Source organism: Callithrix jacchus, chromosome 13, assembly GCF_049354715.1.
Source record: "Callithrix jacchus isolate 240 chromosome 13, calJac240_pri, whole genome shotgun sequence".
Lineage (NCBI taxonomy): Eukaryota > Metazoa > Chordata > Mammalia > Primates > Cebidae > Callithrix > Callithrix jacchus.
In genome coordinates, this window is record NC_133514.1 from 18,560,152 (window position 1) to 18,586,661 (window position 26,510).

Consider the following 26,510-nt stretch of genomic DNA (forward strand, 5'->3'; position numbering starts at 1 on the left):
TTTAAAAAACAATTATCTATAAGGTCAGTTAAGAATAAAAATAGGCCAGGTACCGTGGTTCACGTCTGTAATCCCAGTACTTTGGGAGGCCGAGATGGGTGGATCATGAGGTCAGGAGTTCAAGGCCATCCTGGCCAATGTGGTGAAACCCTGGTTTTACTAAAATACAAAAACAAAATTAGCCGAGCATGGTAGTGTGTGTATCTGTAGTCCCAGCTGCTTGAGAGGCTGAGGCAGGGGAATCGCTTGAACCCAGGAGGCAGAGCTTGCGGTGAGTTGAGATCGTGCCACTGCACTCCAGCCTGGGCGACAGAGTGAGACTCCATCTCAAAAAGAATAGTAAAAATAAAATATTTTCTTTTACCTCCATTTATTCCATCTTTGATGCTCTTCCTTTCTCTATGCAGAGCCAAGGTTTCATTTCGCTCTTCCTTGAAGGGCTTCTTTTCACATGTCATGCGAGGCAGGTCTACTGGGAAACTCTTCTCCCAGCTTTTCCTCATCTCCATATCCTCTCCACCTCTGAGGAAAAATTCCACTGGATACAGATTCTGGGATGATAGGAGTTTTTCTTTCAACACTTTTCATATTTCCCCATTCTCTTCGCGCTTGCCTGCTTTCTGATGGGAAGTTCGATGCAATTCTTATCATTGTTCGTTTAGAAGTAAGCCCCCCTCCCTGAGAAAAAAACAAAAGAAATTATATTTTGATACTCTTACACTTCAAGACAATTTTCAAATTGGTCATCTGAAATGGAAGGTGCATAAAAAGCAATGAAGAGCTGATAACAAAAGATGGCCCAAGTGCATGTTGGGTGACTTCGGGATTCTCTGCCTGTCTTTAAATAGGACAACCAAAGGTCAAAATAGTTCCTTTACAACATACGGTTTAAAAATGTGCGTGCGTGTTTATGTAATGATTTATTAAGCATCTGCTATGTTCATAGTGCTGTGGGGAATGCAGAGACAAACGGGGCCCTCACAGGATGAATACGTGCACAGAAAACTAGAGCAGAAGGCAAAAATTAATGAATGTGAGGTAGGAGGAGCAGCTCTGCTCCTGGAGCTTCAGTGAGACCCAGATCTATAATGGGTGGAAGCGTGACTTTTAGGAATTCAATATCCACCCCTCCCTCTCTGACTTTCTCCCTTCCTCAAGTAGTGATGGAGCACCTGCTGATGCCACGCACTGTGCTGGTGGTAGACACAGCAATTCATAGGCTGCATGGGGTCCCTCCTCCATGAGGGTAACAGCCTAGTGGCAGAGAAATGCAAGTAAATAAACAGAAATGCCCAGATATTAGTATACTGTCGTGGTGGAAGGACTGCAGATGCTGTCTGCAGATGTGACAAGATATCCAGAAAGGTACCCTAAAGAAGTGATGTGTAAATGGCCTTTGAAGGTGAGCAAAAGTAAGTGGGTCACCTTTTGCAAAAGCAGGTGGGTCATGGGGCAGGAGACAAAGGAGCTCCTTACAGACAGAATGGCTCGTGCAAAAAGGCCTAGAGGTGGGAGAGAGCATAGCTGATTGGGAAGATAGAGAGCAGCCCACACAGGCTGAACACGCTGTCTACACAGAGGAGGGTGGAGCGGCCAGTGTTGCCAAAGGGGCTCTAGAGAACACCAGTTCCTGGGATTTTTTTTTCTCTCCTGTTCTGTCGGTTGTCTTTTCACTGTCTTGATAGTGTCCTTTGATGCCCCAAAATTTTCCGTTTTCATGGAGTTCAATGTGACAGTCTGCTTTTGGTGCCATATGTAAATCAGTGCCAGATTTGATGTCATGAAGCTTTTCCCCTACGTTTTCTTCTAAGAGTTTTGTGGTTTCAGCTCTTAGATTTAGCTCTTTGAACCACTTTGAATTTATTTTTGTATCTGGTGTAAATCAAGGATCCAACTTCCTTCTTTTGCATGTGGCTATCCCCTTGTCCCAGAATCATTTTCAGCACCCTTGCTGAAAATCATTTGAACACACACACACACACACAGAGAGAGAGAGAGAGAGAGAGACAGAGAGAGAGAGAGAGAGACAGAGAGAGAGAGAGACACAGAGAGAGACAGAGAGAGAGAGAGACACAGAGAGAGAGAGAGAGAGATTCTTACATACAAACATATGGGGGTTTATTTCTGGGCTCTCTATTTTATTCCATTGGCCAATTTATCTGTCTTTATTGCCAGTACCACACTATTTGGATTACTATAGCTTTGTAGTAAGTCTTGAAATCAGAAAGTATGAGTCCTTTAAATATGTTCTTTTTTCAAGATTATTTTGGCTATTTGGGGCCCCAGGAGATTATATATACATTTTAGAGGGGGGTTCTATTTCTATAAGAAAATGGCATTTTGACAGGGATTGCAATGAATCTGTAGCTCACTTTGAGTAACTTTGCGTCTTAACAATATTGTCTTCCACTTCATGAGCACCGAATGTCTTTACATTTATTTATCTCTTCTTGAATTTATTTTGGCAACATTTTGTACTTTTCAGCGTACAAGTCTTTGACCTCCTTGGTTAAGTAGAGTTTTCCTAATTTCCTATTTGAATTCTTCATTTTTAGCGTAAACAAATGCATTTGATTTTTGTTTGTTGATTTCGTAAACTACAGCTTCACTGAATTTGCTTTTTAGCGCTAACAGTTTTTCTTTTTTTAATTATTAGAGTTTTCTATAAGTAAGATTGTTATCTGCAAACAGATAATTGTACTCCTTCCTTTCTAATTTGGATGCCTTTTATTTCTCTTTCTTGCGTAACTGCTCTGGCTAGAACTTTGAATGTATGTTGAATAAGAGTGGCAAATGCATGCATCCTTGTCTTGTTCCTGATTAGAGGAAAACTTGAAGTCTGTCACCATTGAGTACATTGTCATCTGTGAGCTTTCTGTATATGGCCTTTATTGTATTGAGGAAGATACTTTCCCTTCCTAGTTTGTTTTTATCATGAAAGGGTGTCGAGTTTTGCCAAATGACCATGTAGTAGTTTTCGTTCATTCTATTAACGTGGTGACTGTTTTTTTTTTTTTTTTTGGTGTTTTTTGTTGTTGTGGTTTGGTTTGGTCTTGTGTGGTTTTTTTTTTTTTTTTTTTTTTTTGGAGACAAAGTTTGTCTTTTGTTGCCCAGGCTGGAATGCAATGGCACAATCTTGGCTCACTGCAACCTCCGCCTCCTGGGTTCAACCGATTCTCCTGCCTCTGCCCACCGAGTAGCTAGGATTACAGGTGCCTGCCACCACACCCAGCTAATTTTGTATGTTTAGTAGAGATGGGGCTTCATTATGTTGGCCAGGCTGGTCTCAAACTCCGAGCTCAGACGATCCTGCCTTGGTCTCCCAAAGTGCTGGGATTTCGGGTGTGAGCCACTGTGCTAGGCCTGTTGATTGTTTTTTATATGTTGAATCATGCTTGCATTACAGAAATAAATCTCACTTGGTTATGCTGTATAATCCTTTCAGTGTGCTGTGGAATTCTCTGAGCTAATATTTTGCTGGGGGCTTTCCCATCAGAGTTTATAAGGGATATTGCTTTGTGGTTTTCTTTTCTAACAGAGTCTTTGTCTGGCTTTAATATCGTGGTCATGCTGGCTTCATAGAGTGAGTCTGGGAGTATTCTCTCCAATGTTTTGGGAAAATGTGAGAAGAATCAGTGTTCATCCTTCTTTAATTGTTTGGTAGAAATCACTGGTAAAACTATCTGGTTCAGGACTTTACTGGGAAGTTTTTGATTACTGCTTCAATCTTTTTACTAGTTGTGGGCCTATTCGTGTTTTCCATCTTTTCATGATTCAGTCTTGGTAGGTCTTATGTTTCCAGGAATTTGTCCATTTCATCTGAGTTAGCAAATTTATTAAATAACCAACAACCTTACCCATTGTTCCTATTAACCTCTTATCACCCTTTTTATTTCTGTAAAATATTATTTCTTCATATGTTTATTTCCGTAAATTTTAGAGGAATCGCCTTACCTTCATTTCTTCTTGTAGTAATTTGAGTCTTCCCTGTTGTTTAATTAATCTGGCTGAAAGTTTGTCAATTTTGCTAATGTCTTTAAAAGAACCAACTTTTGATTTTGTGGATTTTCTGTTCTCTATTTTATGTCGCCTGTAATATTTGGTATTTCTTTCTATCTGCTAGCTTTAGTTTTTCTTGTTCTTTTTTTTTCTAGCTCCTTAATGTGTAAGTTTAGATTGTTGATTTGAGATCTTTCTTCTTTTCTATATAAGCATTTGCAGCTTCTCAGTGTAAGCTTTTGTAGCTGTTTTATAGCATATACGGCTTTCACTGCATCCCATACACCTTGGTATACATGTTGAGTTTCCCTTATTGAAAAGTATTTCAGAAGTATTTCACATTTCAATTTTTTCAGATTTTAGAATATTTGCATATATGAGATATTTTGGAGATGGGACCCAAGTCTAAACATGAAATTTATTTATAGTTATAAACGCAGCTGAAAGATAATTTCATACAATATCATTAATGGCGTTGTGTATAAAACAAAGTTTTGACTGTGACCCATCACATGAGGGCAGGTGTAGGATTGTTCACTTGTGGTATTTCATAGGCATTCCAAGTTTGGATTTTTGAAGCATTTCAGAATTCAAATTTTTGGATTAGGGATGTATTTTTGTTGTGGTTGCTGTTGTTGTTTGAGGCAGAGTATTGCTCTGTTGCCCAGGCTGGAGTGCAGTGGCGCAATTTCAGTTCACTGCAACCTCCATCTCCTGGGTTTAAGCAATTCTCCCACCTCAGCCTCCTGCGTAGCTGGGATGGAACTACAGGTGCTCACCACCAGGCCCGGCTAATTTTTGTATTTTTAGTAGAGATGGGGTTTCTCCATATTGGCCAGGCTGGTCTCAAACCCCTGACTTGGAGTGATCTGCTCACCACAGCTTCCCAAAGTGTCAGGATTACAAGTGTGAGCCACTGCCCAGCCAGTCTCTCATTTCTTTAATTGGTCTTCTGTCTAGTTGTTCTATTCATTATTAAAAGTGGAGCATTGAAATTCCCAACTACTGTTGTTAAGTTACCTAGTTTTCCCTTCAATTCTATCCTTGTTTGCTTATCTATTTTGGATCCCTGATGTTTGGTGCATATACGTTTATAACTGTTACATCTTCTTGGTGAATTGACGCTTATCAATATACAATGTCTTCTTTGTCTCTTGTTGTAGATCCAGACTTTAAAATCTATTTTGAGAACAAGGATAGCTATATATTAATACAGCTATCCCTGTTCTCTTTTCATTACTATGTGCATAGGATATCTTTTTAAATCCTTTCTCTTTCAATCTATTTGTGTCCTTAGAGCTAAAGTGCCTATTGTGGACAGTATATAATTCAATCATTTAAAAAATCTAATATATCAATTTATAATTTTTTGTCAGGGCATTGAATGCAATTAAATTTAAATTTAAATCCACTTACTGATAGATAATGACTTATTTTGCCATTTTGTTGCTTTCTGTATGTTTTCACCCTTTCTCCCTCCCTCCCTCCCTCCCTCCCTCCCTTCCTTCCTTCCTTCCCCGCCGCCCCCCCGCCCCCCGCCTCTCATTCTCTCTCTTTCTGTCTTTCTTTGAGATGGGGTCTTGCTATGTGGCCCAAGCTGGCCTCAAATGATCCTTTCACCTCAGCCTCCCAAAACAGCTGGAACTACAGGCATGTGCCACTGCATCTGACTACTTTTCAGCTTTTTATGTCCCTCATTTCCTCCATTTCTACCTTTCTTTGCATTTTTTTTTGCAGTGACATGTTTTATTCACTTGTTATTTCCTTTTGTGTATATTCTAGAAATACATTTTGTGGTTGCCATGGGAATTACATATAACATCCTAAAGTTATAATGATCTAATTTGAGTTGATACTAACAACTTCAATTGCATACAAACACTTATACATCTCCACTCCCCTCCATTTTATAACTGATTGTTGTATACTGTATACCCACTAACATCGATTTTTAATTATTTTATTCATTGTCTTTAAATCCTGTTCTATAATTTAGATATTTGTCCCCTGAAAATCTTGTGTTGAAATTTGATCCCCAGTGTTGGAGGTGGGACCCAGTGGGTCATATTTGGGTCATGGGGGCAGGTCTTTCATGAATAGAATGCATTTCCAGGGGAGTGCATTCTCACCTTATTAGTTTCTATGAGAACTGGTTGTTAAAAGGAGCCTCGCAGCTCCCCTCTCTCATTCCTGCTTTCTGTTTCACTGTGTGATTTCTGCACACTTCAGCTTCCCTTTGCCTTCTACAATGAGTGGGAAAAGCCTGAGGCTTTCACCAGATGCCCAGTCTTCCAGCCAGCAGAACTGTGAGCCAAGTAAACCTCTTTATCAATTATCCAGCCTCAGGTATTCATTTATAGCAACACTAAATGGACTAAGACATCCTGTATTTAAAAAGTGGAATTATAGGGCAGGGTGCAGTGGCTCAAGCCTGTAATCCCAGCACTTTGGGAGGCCGAGGCGGGTGGATCACACGGTCAAGAGATCGGGACCATCCTGGTCAACATGGTGAAACCCTGTCTCTACTAAAAATACAAAAAAAATTAAAAAAAAAAAAAATTAGCTGGGCATGGTGGTGGGTGCCTGTAGTCCCAGCTACTTGGGAGGCTGAGGCAGGAGAATTGTGCCACTGCACTCCAGCCTGGGTAACAAGAGCGAAACTCCATCTCAAAAAAAAAAAAAAAGTAGACTTATAAACCACAATTACAGTAATGCTGGCTTTTTTATCTATGTGTTTACCTCAAACAAAGGTCTTTATATATTTCTTCACCTGGTTTCAGCCTACTGCCATCTTTTCATTTCAACCTGAAGGTCTACTTTCAGTATTTTTTTGCAGGACAGCACTAGCGGTAAAACAACAACAACTCCCTAAGCTTTTGTTTATCTGGGACTTTCTTTTTTTTTTTCTTTTTTGACATGGGGTTTTGCTCTTTTTGCCCAGGCTGGAGTGCAGTGGCACAATCTCAGCTCACTGTAACCTCTGCCTCCCGGGTTCAAGCAATTCTCCTGCCTCAGCCTCCTGAGTAGCTGGGATTACAGGTGCCTGCCACCATGCCCAGCTAGTTTTGTATTTTTAGTAGAGACAAGATTTCTCTATGTTGGTCAGGCTGGTCTCAAACTCCTGACCTCAAGTGATCAACCTGCCTTGGCCTCCCAAAGTGCTGGGATTACAGGCATAAGCCACTGCACCCAGTCATGTTTATCTGGGATTTTCTTAATTTCTCTCTTATTAATATTTTGGAAGATAGTTTTGCTGGATGTAGAATTCTTAATTGACAACTTATCTTCTTTCAGTACTTTTTATCATCCCAGTGCCCCCTGGGCTTCAAAGTTTCTGCTGATAAATTGGCTGATGATTTTATTGAGGATCCCTGTACATGATGAGTCACTTCTCTCTTATTGCTTTGAAAATTCTCTCTTTGTCTTTGGTTTTCAACAGCTTGGTTCTAATCTGTCTCAGCATAGATCTTTTCAAGTTTACTTTATTTGAGATTCCTTGACCTTCCTGGGGCCTTGGATGGTCTATTGTATGTTTCAGTTTGTAATCTGTATCTTTGGTGTCTGAAGGTCTGTAGTCTGTCTGCTGTTTTCATAAGCAATGCTGCCCCTTTCCACTTGGGCAAAGCAGAGTGGTCCTGCAGGCAGACCCCAAACCCATTAGAGCATTGTGCATGACGGGTCTGGCTCTGCTTTGAGTCTAAGGGAGAGAACTGGGGCTTGAGCTACCATCTCCTCCAGACCAATACTGCTGGCACTGGAGGTGGGGCAAGGTAGAAGGAAAATGAAATTCCCTACCTTTTTTTTTTTTTTTTTTTTTTTTTTTGGAGATAGAGTCTTGTTCTGTCGGTCGCCCAGGCTAGAGTGTAGTGGTGCAATCTTGCCTCACTGCAATCTCAGCCTCCTGGGTTCAAGCAATTCTTCTGCCTTAGCCTCCCAAGTAGCTGAGATTACAGGTGCTCGCCACCATGCTTGGCTAATTTTTGTATTTTTAATAGAGACGGGGTTTCACCATGTTGGCCAGGCTGGTCGTGAACTCCTGACCTCAGGTGATCTGCCCACCTGGGCCTCCCAAAGTGCTCGGATTTTAGGCATGAGCCACCGTGCCTGGCAAAATTCCTATTATTTTGAAGGAGGCTTTGAAAAATGGAGACAGGGTCTCCCTCTCTCACCCAGGCTGCAGTTAAGGAGGCTTTCCTTGATTGGGCATTCGCTTGGTTGCTCTAACCTTTGGCTGTTTTCCAGAACTCCTATAAAGTTCGTTCAGCCATTTCTCTCTCTCTCTCTCTCTCTCTCTCTCTCTCTCTCTCTCTCTCTCTCTCTCTCTCTGTGAGCGGGGAGGGCAGTGGGGACAGTGTATGTGTGTGTTTAGCTTTCCATGAGGGAGCAAGAGCCTGGAGCCTCCTAGTCATCCATTTTGCTGACATCCCCAGGATGATTTTTTAAAACAGCGTTATTGCTATATGCTCCACAGATCTCAGAATTCACGAATTTTGAAGTGTATAATTCAGTGGTTTTTAGTATATGTATAGATACGTGCAACCATCACATAGTCAATTTTAGAACAGTTTCATCACCTTTAAACCTCATACCTTTTAGCTCCCATCCCCCTACCTCTCAGTCACATCTTACCCCACCTCCGCCTTCAGCCTTCAGCCTTAGCAACCACTGCTCTACTTTCTGACACTATATGTTTGCCTATTCTGGACATTTCATATGCATGGAATCATACAATCTGTGTTCTTTTGCAACTGGCTGTTTTCACTTAGTACAGTGTTTCCCCTGATGCCTCCCAGGCCCCTACCCTGGGCTCTGTAGAAGACACAGGACACTGAGGGCAGAGCGGGAGCAGGGCTGTACGGGCGGAGCAGGGCTGTATGGCTGGAGCAGGGCTGTATGGCAGGAGCAGGGCTGTATGGCAGGAGCAGGGCTGCACCGGCGGGAGCAGGGCTGTAAGGCGGAGCAGGGCTGTATGGCGGGAGCAGGGCTGTATGGCGGAGCAGGGCTGCAGGGCGGAGCAGGGCTGTATGGCGGGAGCAGGGCTGCAGGGCGGAGCAGGGCTGTATGGCTGGAGCAGGGCTGTATGGCGGAGCAGGGCTGTATGGCAGGAGCAGGGCTGTATGGCGGAGCAGGGCTGTATGGCGGAGGAGGGCTGTATGGCTGGAGCAGGGCTGCAGGGCGGAGCAGGGCTGTACGGGCGGAGCAGGGCTGTATGGCGGGAGCAGGGCTGCAGGGCGGAGCAGGGCTGTACGGGCGGAGCAGGGCTGTATGGCTGGAGCAGGGCTGCACGGGCGGAGCAGGGCTGTATGGCGGAGGAGGGCTGTATGGCTGGAGCAGGGCTGCACGGGCGGAGCAGGGCTGTACGGGCGGAGCAGGGCTGTATGGCTGGAGCAGGGCTGTATGGCGGAGCAGGGCTGTATGGCGGAGCAGGGCTGTATGGCTGGAGCAGGGCTGTATGGCGGAGCAGGGCTGTATGGCGGAGCAGGGCTGTATGGCTGGAGCAGGGCTGTACGGGCGGAGCAGGGCTGTATGGCGGGAGCAGGGCTGCAGGGCGGAGCAGGGCTGTACGGGCGGAGCAGGGCTGTATGGCTGGAGCAGGGCTGCACGGGCGGAGCAGGGCTGTATGGCGGAGGAGGGCTGTATGGCTGGAGCAGGGCTGCACGGGCGGAGCAGGGCTGTACGGGCGGAGCAGGGCTGCAGGGCGGAGCAGGGCTGCAGGGCGGAGCAGTCCTTGAGTGGTGGAGCAGTTTGTAGTGATGACAATGTCCAAGAAAGTGGCCGTGGGAAGGGAGGCTGGAAAGGAAGAAGGGGAAGATGCTGGTAGAGGCGTCCAAAATAGGCAAATTCAGATTGACAGAAAATAGATTAGGGTTGTCAAGGGCCGGGGGGAGGGAGGAATGGGTGTTACTGCTGATAAGTATAGGACTTCTTTTGCGTTGATGAAATACTCTGTACTTTGGTAGTGGTGACGTTTGCACAAGCTTGTGAACACACGAAAATCCACTGGATTGTACATGTTAAAAGGGTGAATTGTATGATGTCAATTATATCTCAGTTAATTTTTTTATTAGGAATGAATGGAAAGAGTTCAGGGGAATTTGTTTACTATGGTTCAGAGATTCCAGAGGGCCTGTGTGGAAAGGTTTAGGAGGGAGAGAAAGAACAAGAGTCTGTGTCTGGGAAGAGAAAGGAGGTGAGGTCTGGGCACTGATGGGGGTGTCAGGCACAGGAGGCCTGAAGGGATAAAAAGGGAGTGGAGAATTTCAGCAGCAGTGGCCCAGCAGATCCCAGTAGCTGGAGGGACCTGTGTGTCTCAGGAAGCCACATTTGGCTTGATTTTTGGTGGTGCCTGGAGGTGGTTGCAGCCCAGGTAACCAAAGGAAGATAGGAGGACTTCAAAGGTTGGCACCAAGAAATCTAGCAGTAGGACTTTGCAGGAGTGAGGGAATCAAGCAAAACCAGCTGGGGATGGGGAGGGAGAACTGTCACTGCGGAAGCTTGAACATGGCTTCCAGATCTTAGGTTTCAAAGTCCTGAATCAAAGTCCTGAAAATCCCCAAGAGAAAGATCAGGGTTGAAAATCCCGAGAACCACTGCATTCTGCCAGATCTCTCTGTACGAAAACAAGCCAGGGAAGGTTAGGTAAATAAGCAAAAGGCATCCAGGGCTAAGGGCCAACCCGAGTGATTGTTTCCTACTGATATTTATACAGTTATGAGCTGTTAGGTGAAAATGAGGACGATCAGAAACGGAAGTGGCGTGTGTCATGCCCTTAAACAAGTTTTATTAAGCCTCTATATACTCCATGTAGGGTGCTCAGAATGCTGGACAGTCTCTGTGCTGCCTCCCAGAAGCTTATAGGCTGGGGGCATGAGGGAGATACTATCAATAAGCAAATAACTACAAAATAATTTATTACAACTGTACAGAATAATGAAGAAAGCAATAAGGTGCTCTGATTGTTTCTAACAGGAATCTGATGGAGCCTAGGGGTCAGAGCAAGTTTCTTAGGAAATGACATTTCAGCTACCCTCCAATGAAGGTGGGAAGTGGGTCGGTGCCTATCACGGTCCTGGGGTGGAAAGGAACTTGAGGAACCCACCAGAGGTAACATATGAGAGGAGTAGGAAGTCAGCTAGAGAGAGACAGGAAAAGCTGGATCTCACAGGGCATTGTGGGCCATGTGGAGGACTTTGGGGGCCTTCTCCTAAGAGCAAAGGAAATGTGCAGGGACTGAATGAGAGGCCATGGGGCAGCTACAGGGTGCAGTGTAGCCAGGTGGTTAACAGTGTGGACTCTGGGCTGGGTGTGGTAGCTGAAGCCTGTAATTCTAGCACTTTGGGAAGCCAAGGTGGGTGGATCACTTGAGCCCAGGAGTTTGAGACAAGCCTGGGCAACATGGCAAGACCCCGTCTCTACAAAAATTACAAAATTTAGCCAGAGCCATGGTGTGCCTGTAGTCCCAGCGCCTTGGGAGTCTGTGGCAGGAGAATCCCTTGAAGCCCAGAAGGCAGAGGTTTCGGGAGCCTCCATTGCCCCATTGCACTCCAGCCTGGGTGACGGGAGTGAAACCCTGTCTCAAAAAAATAAAAAGCTTGGAGTCAACTCAGTTTCAACAGGTTCAGCCAGAGCCTGGTTCAAATCCCAGATCTGCCACTTCCTGGTGACCAATATCAGGTTTTAGCTAGTGTCACTGTGCAGTCACCTCCTCCATAAGATTGGGTGATCATAGTGTCTAGTTCTAAGAATTGGCTTGAGGATTTGCAGATAAAAGTGCCTGGCACGTGGGTTTAGGAAGAACCGAGGCTGGAAGTGGGCTCAACAGCAGCAACCTGCACCATGGGCTCTCCCTGCCTCCAGGCCGCCATCACTGTGCTAAAGAGTTGACACCCAGGGAAGCTGAGGCTTCTCTAGTGAATACCATTTGGAAGATGAGAGTCCCTTGGTCTCGGGCGACCATTCTGGCAGCATCTCCTTGGCTCTGGCTGTCCTGTGAGCTGCATGCAGACTGTGGCCATGCTCAACCCATTTCCTGGGGCCCAACATGGGGCAGGCATGTGGGAGGCACTTCATGCCTACTCTATGGGTGAAGTGGATTGCAAAGGAATGAATGAATGGATGGATCTGTGGGAGAATACTTAGGCTGTTCATAAATATTGAGCATTTACTATGTGCCAGGCGCCTTACCGAGTGCTTGACCTGATTGATCTCATTCTCACAATGATCTTTTGAGAAGGCTGCTATCAGACTCTGTCCAGTACGGGAGATCTTGGGAATATGTTTTCTGGTTGGGGGCAAGGGGAGTCCTGGTTGTACTTCAGGGAGCCTAATGATTGAGAAATGTGTTTAATATGTGGCCCCAAAGTGGGGGCTTTTTGCCCTATTTTGGGATGCTGGAGGCAGGAATTGAGGCAGAAAGCAGACTATGCTGAAAATAGTTTCTCTAAAGATCTAGCTGCACACACTTTACAGTGGTGATCTCATATTCCTTAGCAGGGCACCACGGTGACAGGAATCATTCTACTTGTTTGTGAAAAGGAAAAGTGTTGTGTCCTAGGGAGACAAGTGGCCTCCCCAGCATCCAGAGAGAGCTCAGAGCAGAAGCCAGGAGTCCTGAGCTGCTGGCATGTCTCTCCCACCCCCGCCTCTGAGAGAACAGAGAGCAGAGAGCAGAGCTATTGGAAAGGCTGTGGGAAGCCGCCTTTGTTCTTCCCCCTGCCCACTCAGGCTCTAACCAGAGTCCCACATGCACCTGGTGGCAGGGCTGTTCCCCAAGGGAAGGCAGGCAATGGTGTCCGGCTCCCCTTCCTCCCAGTGCAGTGCTGGGGAAGGCCACCCCCTTCTGAGCCCCACGCAGCTCCCCAGACCTCCTTCTCCAGAGACGGTTATTTTGGGAGTGCTGAGTTCAGCACAGCTGCAAGGTGCAGCTGGATGCAACCTTCTGTCCTCAGCTGGCCCTTCGGAGCTGGCCTCGGTGCCCCTGCCCCCACCCAGGGCAGCAGTCCCTCCTACACAAGGTCACTGTGTCCAACCACCTCCACCTTGGGGAAGCTCGCAGGCTGTGGAGACAGGCGGTGGAAGAACGGGGGCGAGGAGAGGCAGAGCTGGTCTGGGGGTCTCAGCCCAACCCAACCCCTAGCTCTGAGCCTGAGGTCACCAGCTTCCCAGGGCTTGCCTTACAGCCACGGAGCAGGCTGGCCTTTGGCCAGCTGACCATCCCCGGGCCAGGAGCAGGGGCTGGACGAGGAGCTGCGCTAAGAAGCTGCTTATATAAGCACTTCTACTTTGCAGCCTGCTCTCTGCCCTGGCAGCCAGGACAAGAGTGACAACAAAGCTGTGTCCTGCTAGGGGAGGGGCCTCGGCCAGGACTGCACACTGAGTCCAACTTGGAGGAGGCCCAGGTCCTCCCAAGGTACTCATGTCCGGGTGGTGGATCAGATTCACTGCAGAGCCCTGGAAGCTGCTTGCCTTTCACCCTGTGCTTAACCAGAGGTCTCTATCCTGCCAAGTGGGCCCCTGGGGTGGGGGGCGCAGGTAATGGGCAGGAACCCCCCAGCAGGGGATCCAGCCACTCTAACACTCCTTCTGTTCCAGGTACCCATGGGTTGGGCAATGAGGCTGGCCACAGCAGCACTGTTACTGGTTCTCGTCGCAGTGGTCACTGGAGATGAGAACAAGAATGACTTGTGTGCCCACACGGCCCTCTTGGATGAGGACGCTGTCCTGTGCCAGTAAGTCAGGGCAGGATTGGAGTTGGGAGGCGCAGCGGCTACCGGGCGGGTAGATCTCAGGGAGGGGTGTTTCCAGAACCAAGGAGCATCATCTTCTGAGCCCACTTTTATGGGGAAGACAGAACAGATGTCTGGTCTGGAGACCACCCTGACGGAGGATGGCACCGAGAAGGGACTTGGAAACAGGCTCCTTCCCGCCTCCCAGAACGCACCTTTCCCAGGAACAGAGAGCTGTGTAGATGGTTGGCTCTGCTTGGGCCCTCCAAAGGTGGGGGGATCTTTGTGGGGGCAGGGGGATGGCCTCAACCTCCCTGCTGGGACCCAGGGAGAGACTGTCCCTCCCTACAGTCTGAATGCACCATCCCCCCAGAACCCCAACAAAGAGACATTTTAATGAAAGAAGGTGTATGATTAGACCCTCTCTGTGTGAGAGGTTTTTTTCAATGATGCGAACCAGGAGTGTTTGGGCAGGGGGCCCTTTAGGGATCATGGCACTGGACGGAGTCTGGTGGTGAGGCCGGCTTCTTCCCTTTCAAGGGCACTAGCCGCTTCTACTCTGGGTAAGCTGGAAGGCCTGGCATTCCGCTCTCTCCTCGCCATCTCTGCTGGTTACAGAAGCAAGCCTTCATTTGTCTGCACTCGTGGGTTATCCTGAGGCCTCCCCAGGCCACTTTGATGCCAATCCTCCCTGCCAGTTTAGTGACTGGGGAGGGGGCCACCCACTGAGTCCATGTGCGGGATGGGAGAGGAGTAAAAAGAACTTAGACTTACTCTCTTCTGTACTTTTGCATTTTCATAAACATTACTGTTTGTGAAAATGTTTGTTTTTCTTTTTATTTTAATTTAAAAATTTTTTGACCAACATTACTTTTAGAAACATAAATATGTGTCTTCTCTTAAAGTTATGTAGCTGAATTCTTTTTAGAAAGTAATATTTTGGCTGGATGCAGTAGTGCACGTGTGTAATCCCAGCATTTTGGGAGGCCAAGGTGGGAGGATCACTTGAGCCCAGGAGTTCGAGACCAGCCTGGGCAACATAGACTCTGTTTCTACAAAACAATTTAAAAGCTAGCCAAGCATGGTGATGCAAACCTGTAGTCCCAGCTACTCAAGAGGCTGAGGGGGGAGGACTGCTTAAGCCCAGGAGGCCAAGGCTGCATCCAGCCATGACTGGACCACTGCACTCCAGCCTGGGTGGCAGAGCCAGACCCTGCCTCAAACAAAACAGAACGAAACAAAACAAAACAAAAGTAACAAACTTTGCTCGTGTCAGTACATTTTTAAAAATCTTGTTAAACACGGCCGGGTGTGGTGGCTCACACCTGTAATCTCAGCACTTTGGAAGGCTGAGGCGGGCAGATCTTGAGGTCAGGAGTTCAAGAATAGCCTGGCCAACATGGTGAAACCCCGTCTCTACTGAAAATACAAAAATTAGCTGGGCATGGTGGTGGGCACCTGTAATCCCAGCTACTTGGGAAGCTGAGGCAGGAGAATTGCTTGAACCCAGGAGGCAGAGGTTGCAGTGAACCAAGACACCATTGCACTCCAGCCTGGGTGACGGAGCAAGACTCCGGCTAAAAAAAAAAATGTTAAACAGTTCTGGGTGACTTTCATGTGGGAGGAGGGAGAGAAACATGGCTGGCTCTCACGGGGGTGGGGGGGATCTAATTTTCTAGGTGCTCTGCTGAGTAAGCTGAGGGGCCGGCAGGCTTCCTACTCTGAGCAATGCAAGGTCAATGCCCCCATAAGCTGGGGAGGCCAGCTGGTCCCAGGTACAGCAGGCCCAGGCTGCAATAATGGCCCTTTGAGGAAGAGCTCAGCGGTTCCTGGAGTTTCCCACACTGTGGGAAATGAGGATGTCTGTATGGTCACTGGAGGTGACCAGCCTGTGGCCTTGGATGCTCTAGGCTCTGCTCTGCCAAGATCTCATCTTGGCGCCCTGGTGACCCATGCATGGAGGCACACTTGGGGAGCCCCAGGGCACCTTTTGTATGCCAGATTTCTCTGTCGGTGCTTGGACTCCCTGACTCCTTTCACTGTCAGTAATGAACCTGCAAATTCTGTGTTAGCGTCCCCATTTTGCAGATGAAGAGTCCCCAGAGATTAAGAAACCTGCCCACGGTGCTTACATAGCTTAACAGTGGCAGAGCCAAGATCTAGCCCCCTTGTCTGACTCCTTACTGATGCTCTTTCCCCATCTGCTTCTGCTGACACCCCTCAACCTGGGTCCAGGGCTCCCAGACTCGAATCAAGGGGGGCCATTTTCAGGACTCCCAGAATACGCCAGCAGGCCCCCAATTTGAGAAACAGACCATGACCCTAAGGTTGCACACCAGGAAGATGCCTTTTGATTTCAAGGCATCATTGCAAAAGAGGAGCTTTGTCTTTATTACCACTGAAGATTTTTGTTCCGAAGAGATCATCATGAGTGAGGATGAAATGAAAATGTGTCAAGGACAGATGTGACCCCGGAGGAGACCCAGAGGAGACAGAGTGGACCCCGGCAAGACCTCCTGCACTGAGCCCTCCCCAAGATCCCCACTCAGCTCAGGCTCTGACCTTGGCAAATGATCCCCCAGATGCCCCTGTCCCTTCATCCCCAGCTCCCCCCAACCTGGGCAGCCATCCCCAGTCCTTCAATCCCTCTCAGGGGCCTTGGCTACTCTTCTCCTTAAATAAATTTCTTTTAGAGATAGAATCTTGCTCTGTCACAGAATCTTGCAGTGGCCTGATGAGAGCTCACTGCAGCCTTGAACACCTGGGCTTAAGCAATTCTCCTGCCTCAGCCTCCTGAGTAGCTGGGACTACAGGCACATGCCGCCAGGCCTGGCTAAGTTTCTTATTTTTTGTAGAGTTTGGGTCTCTCTGTGTTGTTCAGGCTGGTCACAAACTCTTGGGCTCAAGCAATCCTGTCACCTCAGCCTCCCAAAGTGCTGGGATTACAGGTATGAGTTGCCATACCTGGCTTGCTCTTTCTCCGAGTGGGGTGACCCACACTTTCACATGGGGCCCCCTCTTCAAGGCAGCCTCATATCCCATGTGTCCTTTTGTCATCCTCACTGTCTTAGTCTGTTCTGCTGCTATAACAAAATACCTTAGACTAGGTCATTTCTAAACAACAGAAATGTATGGTGGAGATTGTCCTCTTTTCTGCTGTGTTTTAGGAGGTGCTGGTGTCAACCTAGGTAGGACTCGGTTCACAAATGAGTGGAGGTAGAAGGGTCATGGCCAGGATGTGACCAAGTACGCACACCAAGGCTCATGACTCTGGAGGCTGAGGTGCTCCAGGATCAAGGTGCTGGCCATTCAGCGTGCACTATGAGCTTGCTCTCTCTTCAAAGATGGCGCCTTCTTGCTGGGTCTTCACATGGTGGAAGGGAAGGGCAGCTCCCTTCAGCCCTTTTATGAGAATGTCTTTTATGAGGGTGACTTAATCACCTCCTCCAGGTCCCAATTCTTAATACATCATATTGAGGATCAAATTCCAACATTTAAATTTAGAGGAGACACCAACACTCAGACCATAGCATTCACTAAGTGGCAGCTGAAATTCTGAGCCCTTCATACGGGCACAGCTGAGAAGCCATGTTTTTAGAGACAGGGTCTCACTCTGTCACCCTCTGTCATCCAGGCTGGACTGCAGTAGGTAGCAGGATCATAGCTCACTGCAACCTTGACCTCCCAGACTCAAGCGACCCTCCCACTTCAGTCTCCTGTCGCTGGGACTACAGCTGCGTACCATCACACTTGGCTAATTTATTTTATGTTTTATAGAGACAGGATCTCACTACATTGCCCAGGCTGGCCTCTAACTCCTGGGCTCAAGTGATCATCTTACCTCAGCCTTCCGAAGTGCTGGGATTACAGGCTTGAGCCACCATGCCCGGCCCTTCTGATCCAATTCTTACCATGACAGAGGGACTCATGCGACCACCTAGCTCAAACTGAAACCTAGAGGAGCGAAACAGCTCACTTGGAAAGATGTGTGGTACAGGGAAGAATGGACAGACACGCCCACTGGACCAGTTCTCTGTTGTACACAACGGATTACTCCAATACATAGCAGCTGCAAATATGTACAGTTTCTGTTACTCATCTGGAGATAGGAACAGTGATAACAGCTGGCTCCAGGTATAGTTGCATGAAGTGAAATCATACATAGATGAGGTCCCTGATCTATTAGGATGGCCCAGTAAAAGTCATGCCCTTTGTCCCCAGTCCTTTATGTAGTGTTAGTTCATGGCAAAGCAGGGGACAAGGCCCCTGCTCTTTTTATTCCACTCTCTAGGGTGCCTCCGAGTCTTGTCAGGGAGATCAGGAGATCCCCAAACTCTCAGGATGGAAATTAGAATGAATTCCATGTCAGGTAAACCACAAACAGCAAGGGCACAGAGGAAAGTGGCGCCTTTGAGGTTTTTTAGCTTTAATGCAAGTTGTTTGTCTTTAAGACAGGGTCTTGATCTGTCACCCAGGCTGGAGTGTGGTGGTGCAATCATGGCTCACTGCAGCCTCTACCTCCTGGGCTCTAGTGATCCTTCCACATCAGCCTCCCCAGTAGCTGGGACTACAGGCATGCACCACCATGCCCGGTTATTATTATTTTTTTTAATTTTTGGTAGAAACAGGGTCTCACTATGTTGCCTAGGCTGGTCTCAAATTCCTGGACTCCAGCAATGCTGGAGCCTCCCACCCCAGCCTCCCAAAGAGCTGAGTTTATAGGCACGAGCCACTGCGCCTGGCCTTGAATGCAAATTTTAAAGTATATTTTCTCACTGACTTTAATTTTTGATTCAGCTCACCTCAGCTTGTCCAGGTCGTCTTGTAAGTCGATTTGATCATCACAATTCTTGATCATCAGCTCTGCGCTGTCTGCAGATCAAATACATTCGCCTCTGTGTCCTTCTCCAAGCCTTTGCTAAAGCTGCTGAGCAGGGCAGAGGCCTATGCACACCCCATCATCCTAGCTGGGGCAATATGCTGCCTTCAAACACAGTCCTGGCAGTGCCCTATGGGTGTGAAGAGAGGGACAGGGACACAACCCAATCCCTGGTTCCCTGGCATGGGTCCTGTCCTTCGGGGTATTCTCTGTGGCCTGCATCCCCCTCACCAAATATAGGTTTACTGATCTTGCTTGTTTAATTCTTTTGATATTTGTAGCAATTCTACTGTGGTAAAAGGGGGAGAGGAGTTGTGGGTGTGGGGGCGACCCTCCACCCTCAGTTTACATCCTCTCTGCCCCTCAGTTTTCCCATTCTGTGCTGTTTGCTGTCTGTCTCTCTGCCCTTGGAGGGTTCCCTCTCTGCCTCGCATCTGGCTAGCTGCAGCAGCAAGGAGTTGCAGCAGAAACAAATGAAACAGTCCTTAAGATGGGTGGGCGGATCATGAGGCCAGGAGTTTGAGACCAGCCTGTCTCTACCAAAAATTCAAAAATTACTCAGGCGTGGTGGTGCTAACTTGTAATCTCAGCTACTCAGTAGGCTGAGGCAGGAGAATCGCTTGAGCCTGGGAGGCAGAGGTTGTAGTGAGCCAAGATCATGCCACTGTACTCCAGCCTAGGTGACAAAGCAAGACTCCATCTCAAAAAAAAAAGGATGCTGTGATGAAGATAAAACCGGTTCCCTAAAACTTCTCCAAGAGCTGCGAAAACCTTGCCATCCACCAAGAATTGCTGTAAATGTGCAGAGTTAGAAGAAACAAATTGGCCCAGGAAGCCCGTGACTTGTCCTGCTTCCACCATCTGAGACCAGAGCGCCTGAGTCCAGGGATTGGGGGTCCTGGCCCACGGAAGTGTCCTGGTCCACGGCTGCCAGGTGCTGGGAGCTCAGAGGCCTTTAGCCCAAAGCTGAACTTCAGGAGCCACTGAAATGGTGGCAGGTGGAAGGCAACAGTGGGGAGGCAGGGCTCCTCACCAGGAAGCTGCGCTTCGCCTACTCCCAGCTCCCAGCCTCAGGAAGCTCTCCCTCCAGCTCTGTTCTCCAAATTACATCCTCACAGGGTCCCCTTAGGCGTCACCCCCAGCGAGACACTGGACAGCTATGGGTGGCTAGGGGCAGGCTGTAGAGCGGCTCAGCCATGCCAGGCTGTTAGGAAATGCTGAGGACCTGCAGCCCCCACTCCCTACCCACACCTTCTCTCTCAGAGATGTCTTAACCCACATTAACCCTGCAGAGGCCTTGGGTCTCGGAGATAAATATAACAGAAGGGCAAGTAAAAACAGTTTTTATAATACATTTGAAAAATCTTACCTACGTGTCTGAGTTTCAAATACAAGCATGCACCGAAGGCCCGCCTGGCGCGGTCATGGCCCAGCCTGCCCTGCCCTGCAGACTCTGTTGCCTTGCTCTGCATCTCTTTTTCTTCCCTTCCGGGGAGCCACATTCTCAGATCCCTGGTGCTGTTCAGGCCCTTCTCAGGGAGCAAATAGATGAACTGGTTCATTCATACTGATAGTCTCAGAGAGGCAATGTTTTACCCCCTGAGAGATGTTTGCATTTTGACAGAGAACCCAGCCTATGGTCATTGCTTAACCTAAAGAAGTCAATTACTCACTAACCATGGGATTTCAGGCATGGGGAACTCTTGATTGTTTAGGGGAGAGAGAAGGTCTCTGCCCTTGAAGGACGGTATGCTGACTTGCTAAGCCTTTCTTTCTGTAATAAGAATGTTACTGAAAAGCAACATATAGGTGTTGTTTTTATAAACTCAATCCTACTTTAAAGACACTAAGTTTGCCTAAGGATGTATATTCTTCTAGGGAAGTAAACACTGATGAGAATTCATATTCACTTTCTGATGACTTACAACGTGCCAGGTTCTGTTCTGAGCATTGACTGCCACTTTACTCCTCACACTGACCCTGAGGGAGGTATTATGAGTGTCCTCATTTTACAGATGAAGAAACTGAGGCACAAGGTGATCAAGTAACTCTTGGGTCACACAACTAGTTAGGGGCAGGTTTAGGATTTAGTCCCATTTCACTTTACATTCTCAATAGAGCTAGACCGAAACCTTGGAAACCCCAGGCTTCCCTAAAACCCTGACACAGGGTAACCTCCTTCCTCTCTTTGTAGGGGCCTTGAAGTATTCTACCCAGAGTTGGGGAGCATTGGCTGCATGATAGTTCCTGATTGTAATGACTACAGACAGAAGATCACCTCCTGGAAGGAGCCGATAGTCAAGTTCCCACAGGCTGTGGATGTAAGTGAGCAGGGTGTCTTAAAGCAGGGGGAGGGCTGAGGGTCTTGATGTTCCTCCAGGCTTGCTCCTCTGGGTGACTTGAAGCTGTGTGCAGAGCCTTCTGGGTTGGGTCTGGTGGCAGCATATGGCTGTTGTCATAAAGTTGTGCCTTCCTTAGAGTGGACTTGAGGAGGAGCCTGGGGGCCAGTGAGAGGGCCGCAGACTGGAAACTTCCTGATGGCTGAATCCACTCTGCCCAGGCCTCTTCCTGCTCCCCTGCTCTGGGAGCTCCTTGGCTGTCCTTGCAGCCCTCGAGGCCCTGAGACCTGGGCCCCCAAGCCTGGAGGAGACCAGCTGGTGTGTGCTTTGGAGTTGACAGGGAAGTGGAGGAAGGGGTGATATGGGGAGTCCTCTCTCGAGGTGCAGCGCGTCTGAGCCTTCAGATAGCTTCTGAGCTGGAGAGAAGCTGGGCGTTACCAGGGCAGAGCTTAAACAGGCCTGTCTGTTTAACATAAAAGAAGCTTTTGTGTCCCAAGTCGCCGACACAGGCAGAGGTCAGTGCGTCCTGACACTTTGTTGTCATGTGAGACACATTATTCTTTGGCCCAAGGTTGTATAAAAGAGGAGCAAAGCATTTTAGGAACTGGAAATAACTCTTTTGCTGGGCAGTGATTAGTACTATCCTGCTTTGGAAGCTTCCTTGCTTTAGGTCTGGGAAGCCTGGGGAAGCATCGCAGAAGTCGGAAATTGGTCTGCTGCTGCTCTCAGCTGCTGGAGTGTGTTTTGGGGGAGCTGATCTGGTCTTCTGGTCTCTGCCTCTTTGTTTCTTGACTCCTGGTCCAGATGGAGCCCCAAAGATGGTGGAGACTACCCTCTTTTCTGCTGTGTTTTAGCAGGAGAGGTGCTGGCGTCAACCTAGACAGGACCCAGGTCACAAATGCGTGCAGATGGAAGGGTCGTGGACAGGATGTGAGCAAGCACACACACCAAGGCTGACTTCTGGGTCCCTTCTGTGCAGGGTGGGAGGGAGGGGCCACAAAGGGTTCTTCCTTCTCAGTGCTGCCTTGGTCAGGCCTGATGGAGGCAGCTCAGCGGAGCGGGACCACATGCTCTGGAGGGCGGCAGTGCGTGGGGGACTCCAGTGTGGGGGGCAGAGTCTTCTCTTTCTGGAAGCGTTTTGCACTTGAAGCTTTGATGGCTGTCTTGTGTGCAAACATCACAAATTACCCTTTCCTTTGGGAAGATGAGCAATAAAGCACACACATGCACACGTGTGCACGTGCACACACACACACACTTGCATGCGTGCACACACGTCAGCCCTCCTCCATGGAAACCCTTGGCCTGGTGGACAGCCAAGAGGAGCAGGGAAAGGAAGGCTGCTGATCCTCACTCCTGGGATCGGAGGTGCAGGGCCCAGAGGCTGGGCAGGAACCCAGTCTCATAGAGAAAAGTACAAGCCACTCTGTGGGATGGGGCTCTCGGCTTCGCCATGCATTCCCTTGTCTTGGGATTTGTCCCTTATACAGTGAGGGTTAGAGGCTTTCACAGGCCAGGGGCGGTCCCAAGGGGATTCTCAGCAAAGGGCTGACGATGTTGCAGACATCCACTAGATGGCAGTGTAGACTTTTCTGAGCACCTGGTATCTTTAAGGGCAGGGATTTATTTGAAGCCTGTTGGGAAAGTCTTTGGTTTGATTTGGTTTAGTTGATCCTGATCGCCCTGGGTTATCTGCACATAACACAGACGACATCACCCCCACCACATCCTGAAGTCTCGCACTGTTAAACCCAGCCTGTCTCAGCCCAGGGATTGTGTGAGGGGGAAAATGGATGTGAAACATAGAGATTTATGAGGGACACAGAGCTGTGGTCAAGAAAGCCAGGGAGGATGAAGATTTTACAAAGGAAGATTTCATTGGAGCTGTGGGGAAAAGGAAAATATAGTATTCTACTGCTATGGAACTATGGTTTTTAGAAATGTAACAGACCTATGAGAAGGCAGGTTCAGCAAGAGTTGTCAAAAGTGGTCATTGAGTTCCACCTTATCCCTGGGTACTATCCATGCATTTCATTTAATTCTGTCATTACGTCTGCCAGTTAAACATTTCTTTAGTCAAGACTGTTAGTGGCATGTGACAAAAAGTCAAATCAGCTTAAGCCAAAAAGTGTGTGTGGGGGAACTTATTGGTTTACAAAACTGTAAACTCCAGGGATAACTTCAGGTGTGGCTGGATCCAGGTGCTCAGTGTCACTAGGAATCTGTCTCTTGACTGTTTTTTTTCTATGCTATTTTTATTTTAAAAAGACTCTTCCCTTGTGGTGACAAAGATGACCCTTTGGTCTGTGTTTGACAATCTCCATGGAAGTAGGGATTTCCAGCTATTAAAAGTCACAGGCTTTGTCTGGCTTTGGTCTCGTGCCTATCCCTGAGCCTAGCAGTGACCCTCTACGGCTCCTCTTAATCTGTGAGGACTGAAAGCAGAGAAGGATGGTTGCCCTGAACGTAAGTCCGGGTGTAATTTATCCCACAGGGTGAAAAGCTGTCAGGTAGGAATGGCAAGAGCAGGTCCTATGGAAGTGAGTCATCTGGCCAAGTGCAGAGCTGAAAAGTGCCAGAGCCAGGGTCAAAGCCAGGTCTGCCCAACTCCAGAGCTCATGGGCCTGACCTGTGGGCCACTGGCAAGGGCTCTAAGGGAGACACCAGCGGGTACTGGCACAGGCAGGGGTGGGCAAAAAGGACAGTGCTTGTTAGGGAAGGTGATGGTTGGAGCTTCTCTTAAGGGAGAGGGCATGACTGATGAGGCTGCAGGAGCAAGTGCTACCTGGTCCCTCAAGAAAGGGTTACGGGGAGCCTGAGTGCTTAGGACAGAGAAGAGCATGAAGGTATTTCCTCAGGACCTTATGGAAAAGGGCATGAGTTGGTGACTGCTGTGTGGGGCTGGTGTGTTGCTTCCAAGGTGACTGAAGCAATGCCACCCAAGCAGTGACTGCCAGTTCACATGCCTAGGATTCCCCACCTCCTATAAAATGCCAAAGTCCTGGAAAGAGGGGTGCAGCAGTGCCTCTGTGCCCACCATAGGTCTTCCCACCTTCGTACCCTGGCATCAGCCACTTCCCTATCCTTGACATCTTTGGACCCTGCTTCCATCCACAATGCTTCCATCTCTAGGAAGCCTTCCCTGACTGCCCCTCTGGGCACCACCTGCATCCCTGGCTGACCTCTTCTTTCTCTGTGCTTTTAAAATGTCCCTATCCTCTAAACTGGGTATTGACTTCCCTCTGTCTTGTGCTGTAATTGCTCGTTTCTATCTCTCAAAGCTTCAAGCATTTTGTAAGCTAGGACAGCAAGACTACGTGTGGTTTTTCTTTGAGTCACCTGCAGGCCTCACCAGCATCTTAGATCCCATGCTGGCTGACTGGGTGACTTTGGTGAGAGAGTGAACAGGTGAATACATGCATGCATGAATGAATGAATGAATGAATGGCAGCTGGCAGAGCATCTCTGGAGTGTAAGCTATGAACTGTGTCAGCCCAACTGTTGGCCATTTCAGCATCTGTGGAAGGAAAGCTGCCAAGCCTGCTGGACCCAGGGCAGAAGGACTCTCCTCCCCCCAGGGGTGGGGTGTGAGCTGGGAGGTGGGTGAGGAAGCAGGGAGAGAAAGAGAGGAAGTCAGGCAGGTTCACGAGGAGGGAAAGTAGTGCAGGAAAACGTGGCTGGCTCCCGTGCCAGCTATGGCTGAGTGAGAGAGGTGTGGAAGTATGAGGAAGCGTTTCTCCCCTGGCACTCCGACAAACATGAAGAGGCAAACATTTCAAAATGCATCCCGTTCTCAAGCCAAGGAAAACTGAAAGGCCCCTGAGAAGCTTCTTGACTGGGGGCTTATTCTCCACCTTAAATTTTGCCAGCTGGAATCCTTTTGAAGTGCAGAAATTGCCTTTAAGTGGGGAATGTGCATTGCATTACAGGGAGGGAACAAAAGCCTGTCTCGTTCTGCCCTGCTGTCCCTCGAGTTTCCAATCAGGCTTGGCCCAGGCCCTATTTCTTCTCCCTACCAAGCAGGTGACTCTGAGTGCGCCCCCCCACCACCCGGGCCAGCGCATCTCTTGCCAGCCCGGGCTGCTAGCCACAGCCTCCCAGGGAGCACCTTCTCGTGCTCATTGGCCCATGGTGGAGACATGAGTTTCAACAGAAATTTTCTAAAGGCTTGGAACTCTCCTCTCTGCAAGGGACCTCGGAACTCACAGATGCACTCCCCACTCCCAACCCTTCTCTGTATACACAGAGTAGAACAATGCAGGCTGCTGCAGTCACAAAATGATTAGCCGAGGAAGGATACAGGGCTCCCAGCACCCACAGCAATTCTAGAAGAACAGCCCCTAATGGATGGAGCAGAGGTGTTCGTTGGAGTCAACAGAGGCTCACAGGCAGGCATTCCCAGTAGACGCACATGTGCCTACATGTGGAGGCGGTCAAGTGCAGCCGCCGCAGACTATTTGGTGTTGGGGATGTGAAGTGATTCACTTAGTAAATAGTACTGAACACATACTGTGCGCCAGGCACCATGTTAATGCTATTGATTCAGAGACAAAAGACCCCATCACGGAGCTTGCAGTATAGCTGGGAGACAGACAGGTAACAGGCAAGCATGAGGACACAGCGTGTCAGAGAGCCAGCACCCAGCAAGGGACAGGTGGGAGCCAGGATGGTGGGGTGAGGGATGAAGCTTGTGGTGAGGTGGGGAGGGGACAGGGCAGGACAGGGGCACATCCATGGTGAGGAGCCAGGAACTTCATGGCCCTAGTGTGGAGTTTAGAGTTTATCTTGAGGCTTGGCTGGTGCCTGGGGGAGGAGGGTCACCATTTGATGGTTGATAAATGCGATCAGATTTGCAATTTGGGAAGGTCACTCCAGCAGCAGGTGGAAGAATGGAAGAAAGATAAGACTGAGGGCAAGGTGCCTGCCCTGCAACCTCGTGATGGCATGAACGGTGGGGGCAGGTTTAAAAGACGTTAAGGATGTGGAACCCAAAGAGCTTGGGGACTGTAGGGATTTTGGGGAGAGGAAGAGTCCAGATGCCCCTGTGAGGGACAGGTGAGTGGGTAACAGTGAGGCTGACGATGTAGTTTCTCATCCAAGACCAGACCCTTTGAGAGTAAAGGGGGGTGCTGTTAAGAGTTGTGCCAGAACAATGGGTATCACTGGGCACACCATTAACTCTAATAATGAGGTCTTCATCAAGAAGGGGACACAGAGAATCACTGAGTTTACTGGGATGGCCTATACAGAGACCCACAGTGTCTGAGGAGGCTGTAGCAACCAGAGGTAGCCAAGAGGTGGGTTTGCCATCTGACTAGAGAAGAGAAGGCAAGGCTGGGCGCTGGGTCTGTGTCCTTAGCTTTCTGGCAGGGGTGGACTCTGAGAGGAGGGAGGGCAGGCTCCCCTGGGGGAGGCTCTGCTGTGCTCGACCACAGCCAGTCAGAGAGGTCAGGTTAGCCCACAGGAAACGCACACACTTCCTTACCCCCAGTGAGCCACTGGTTACCCGTGTGAGGGGACCAGGGAGCAAATGAGGAGTGTATCTCACGGAGAGGCCTACTCACACCA

General features: G+C 48.6%; 1 protein-coding gene across 12 annotated transcripts in view; it reads left to right on the plus strand.

The window, feature by feature from the left end:
• The window catches only part of PEBP4 (phosphatidylethanolamine binding protein 4), a 285,395-nt gene that overhangs the window by 55,950 nt on the left and 202,935 nt on the right, over positions 1-26,510 (plus strand). For 10 of the 12 annotated variants that reach the window (XM_078347234.1, XM_078347237.1, XM_078347235.1 and 7 more), the window contains 2 exons: positions 13,591-13,727; positions 20,798-20,924. In XM_078347234.1, coding sequence (XP_078203360.1) covers positions 13,591-13,727; positions 20,798-20,924 — 264 coding nt within the window. The other 2 variants (XM_008979122.5, XM_002756870.7) reach the window with 2 other exon arrangements.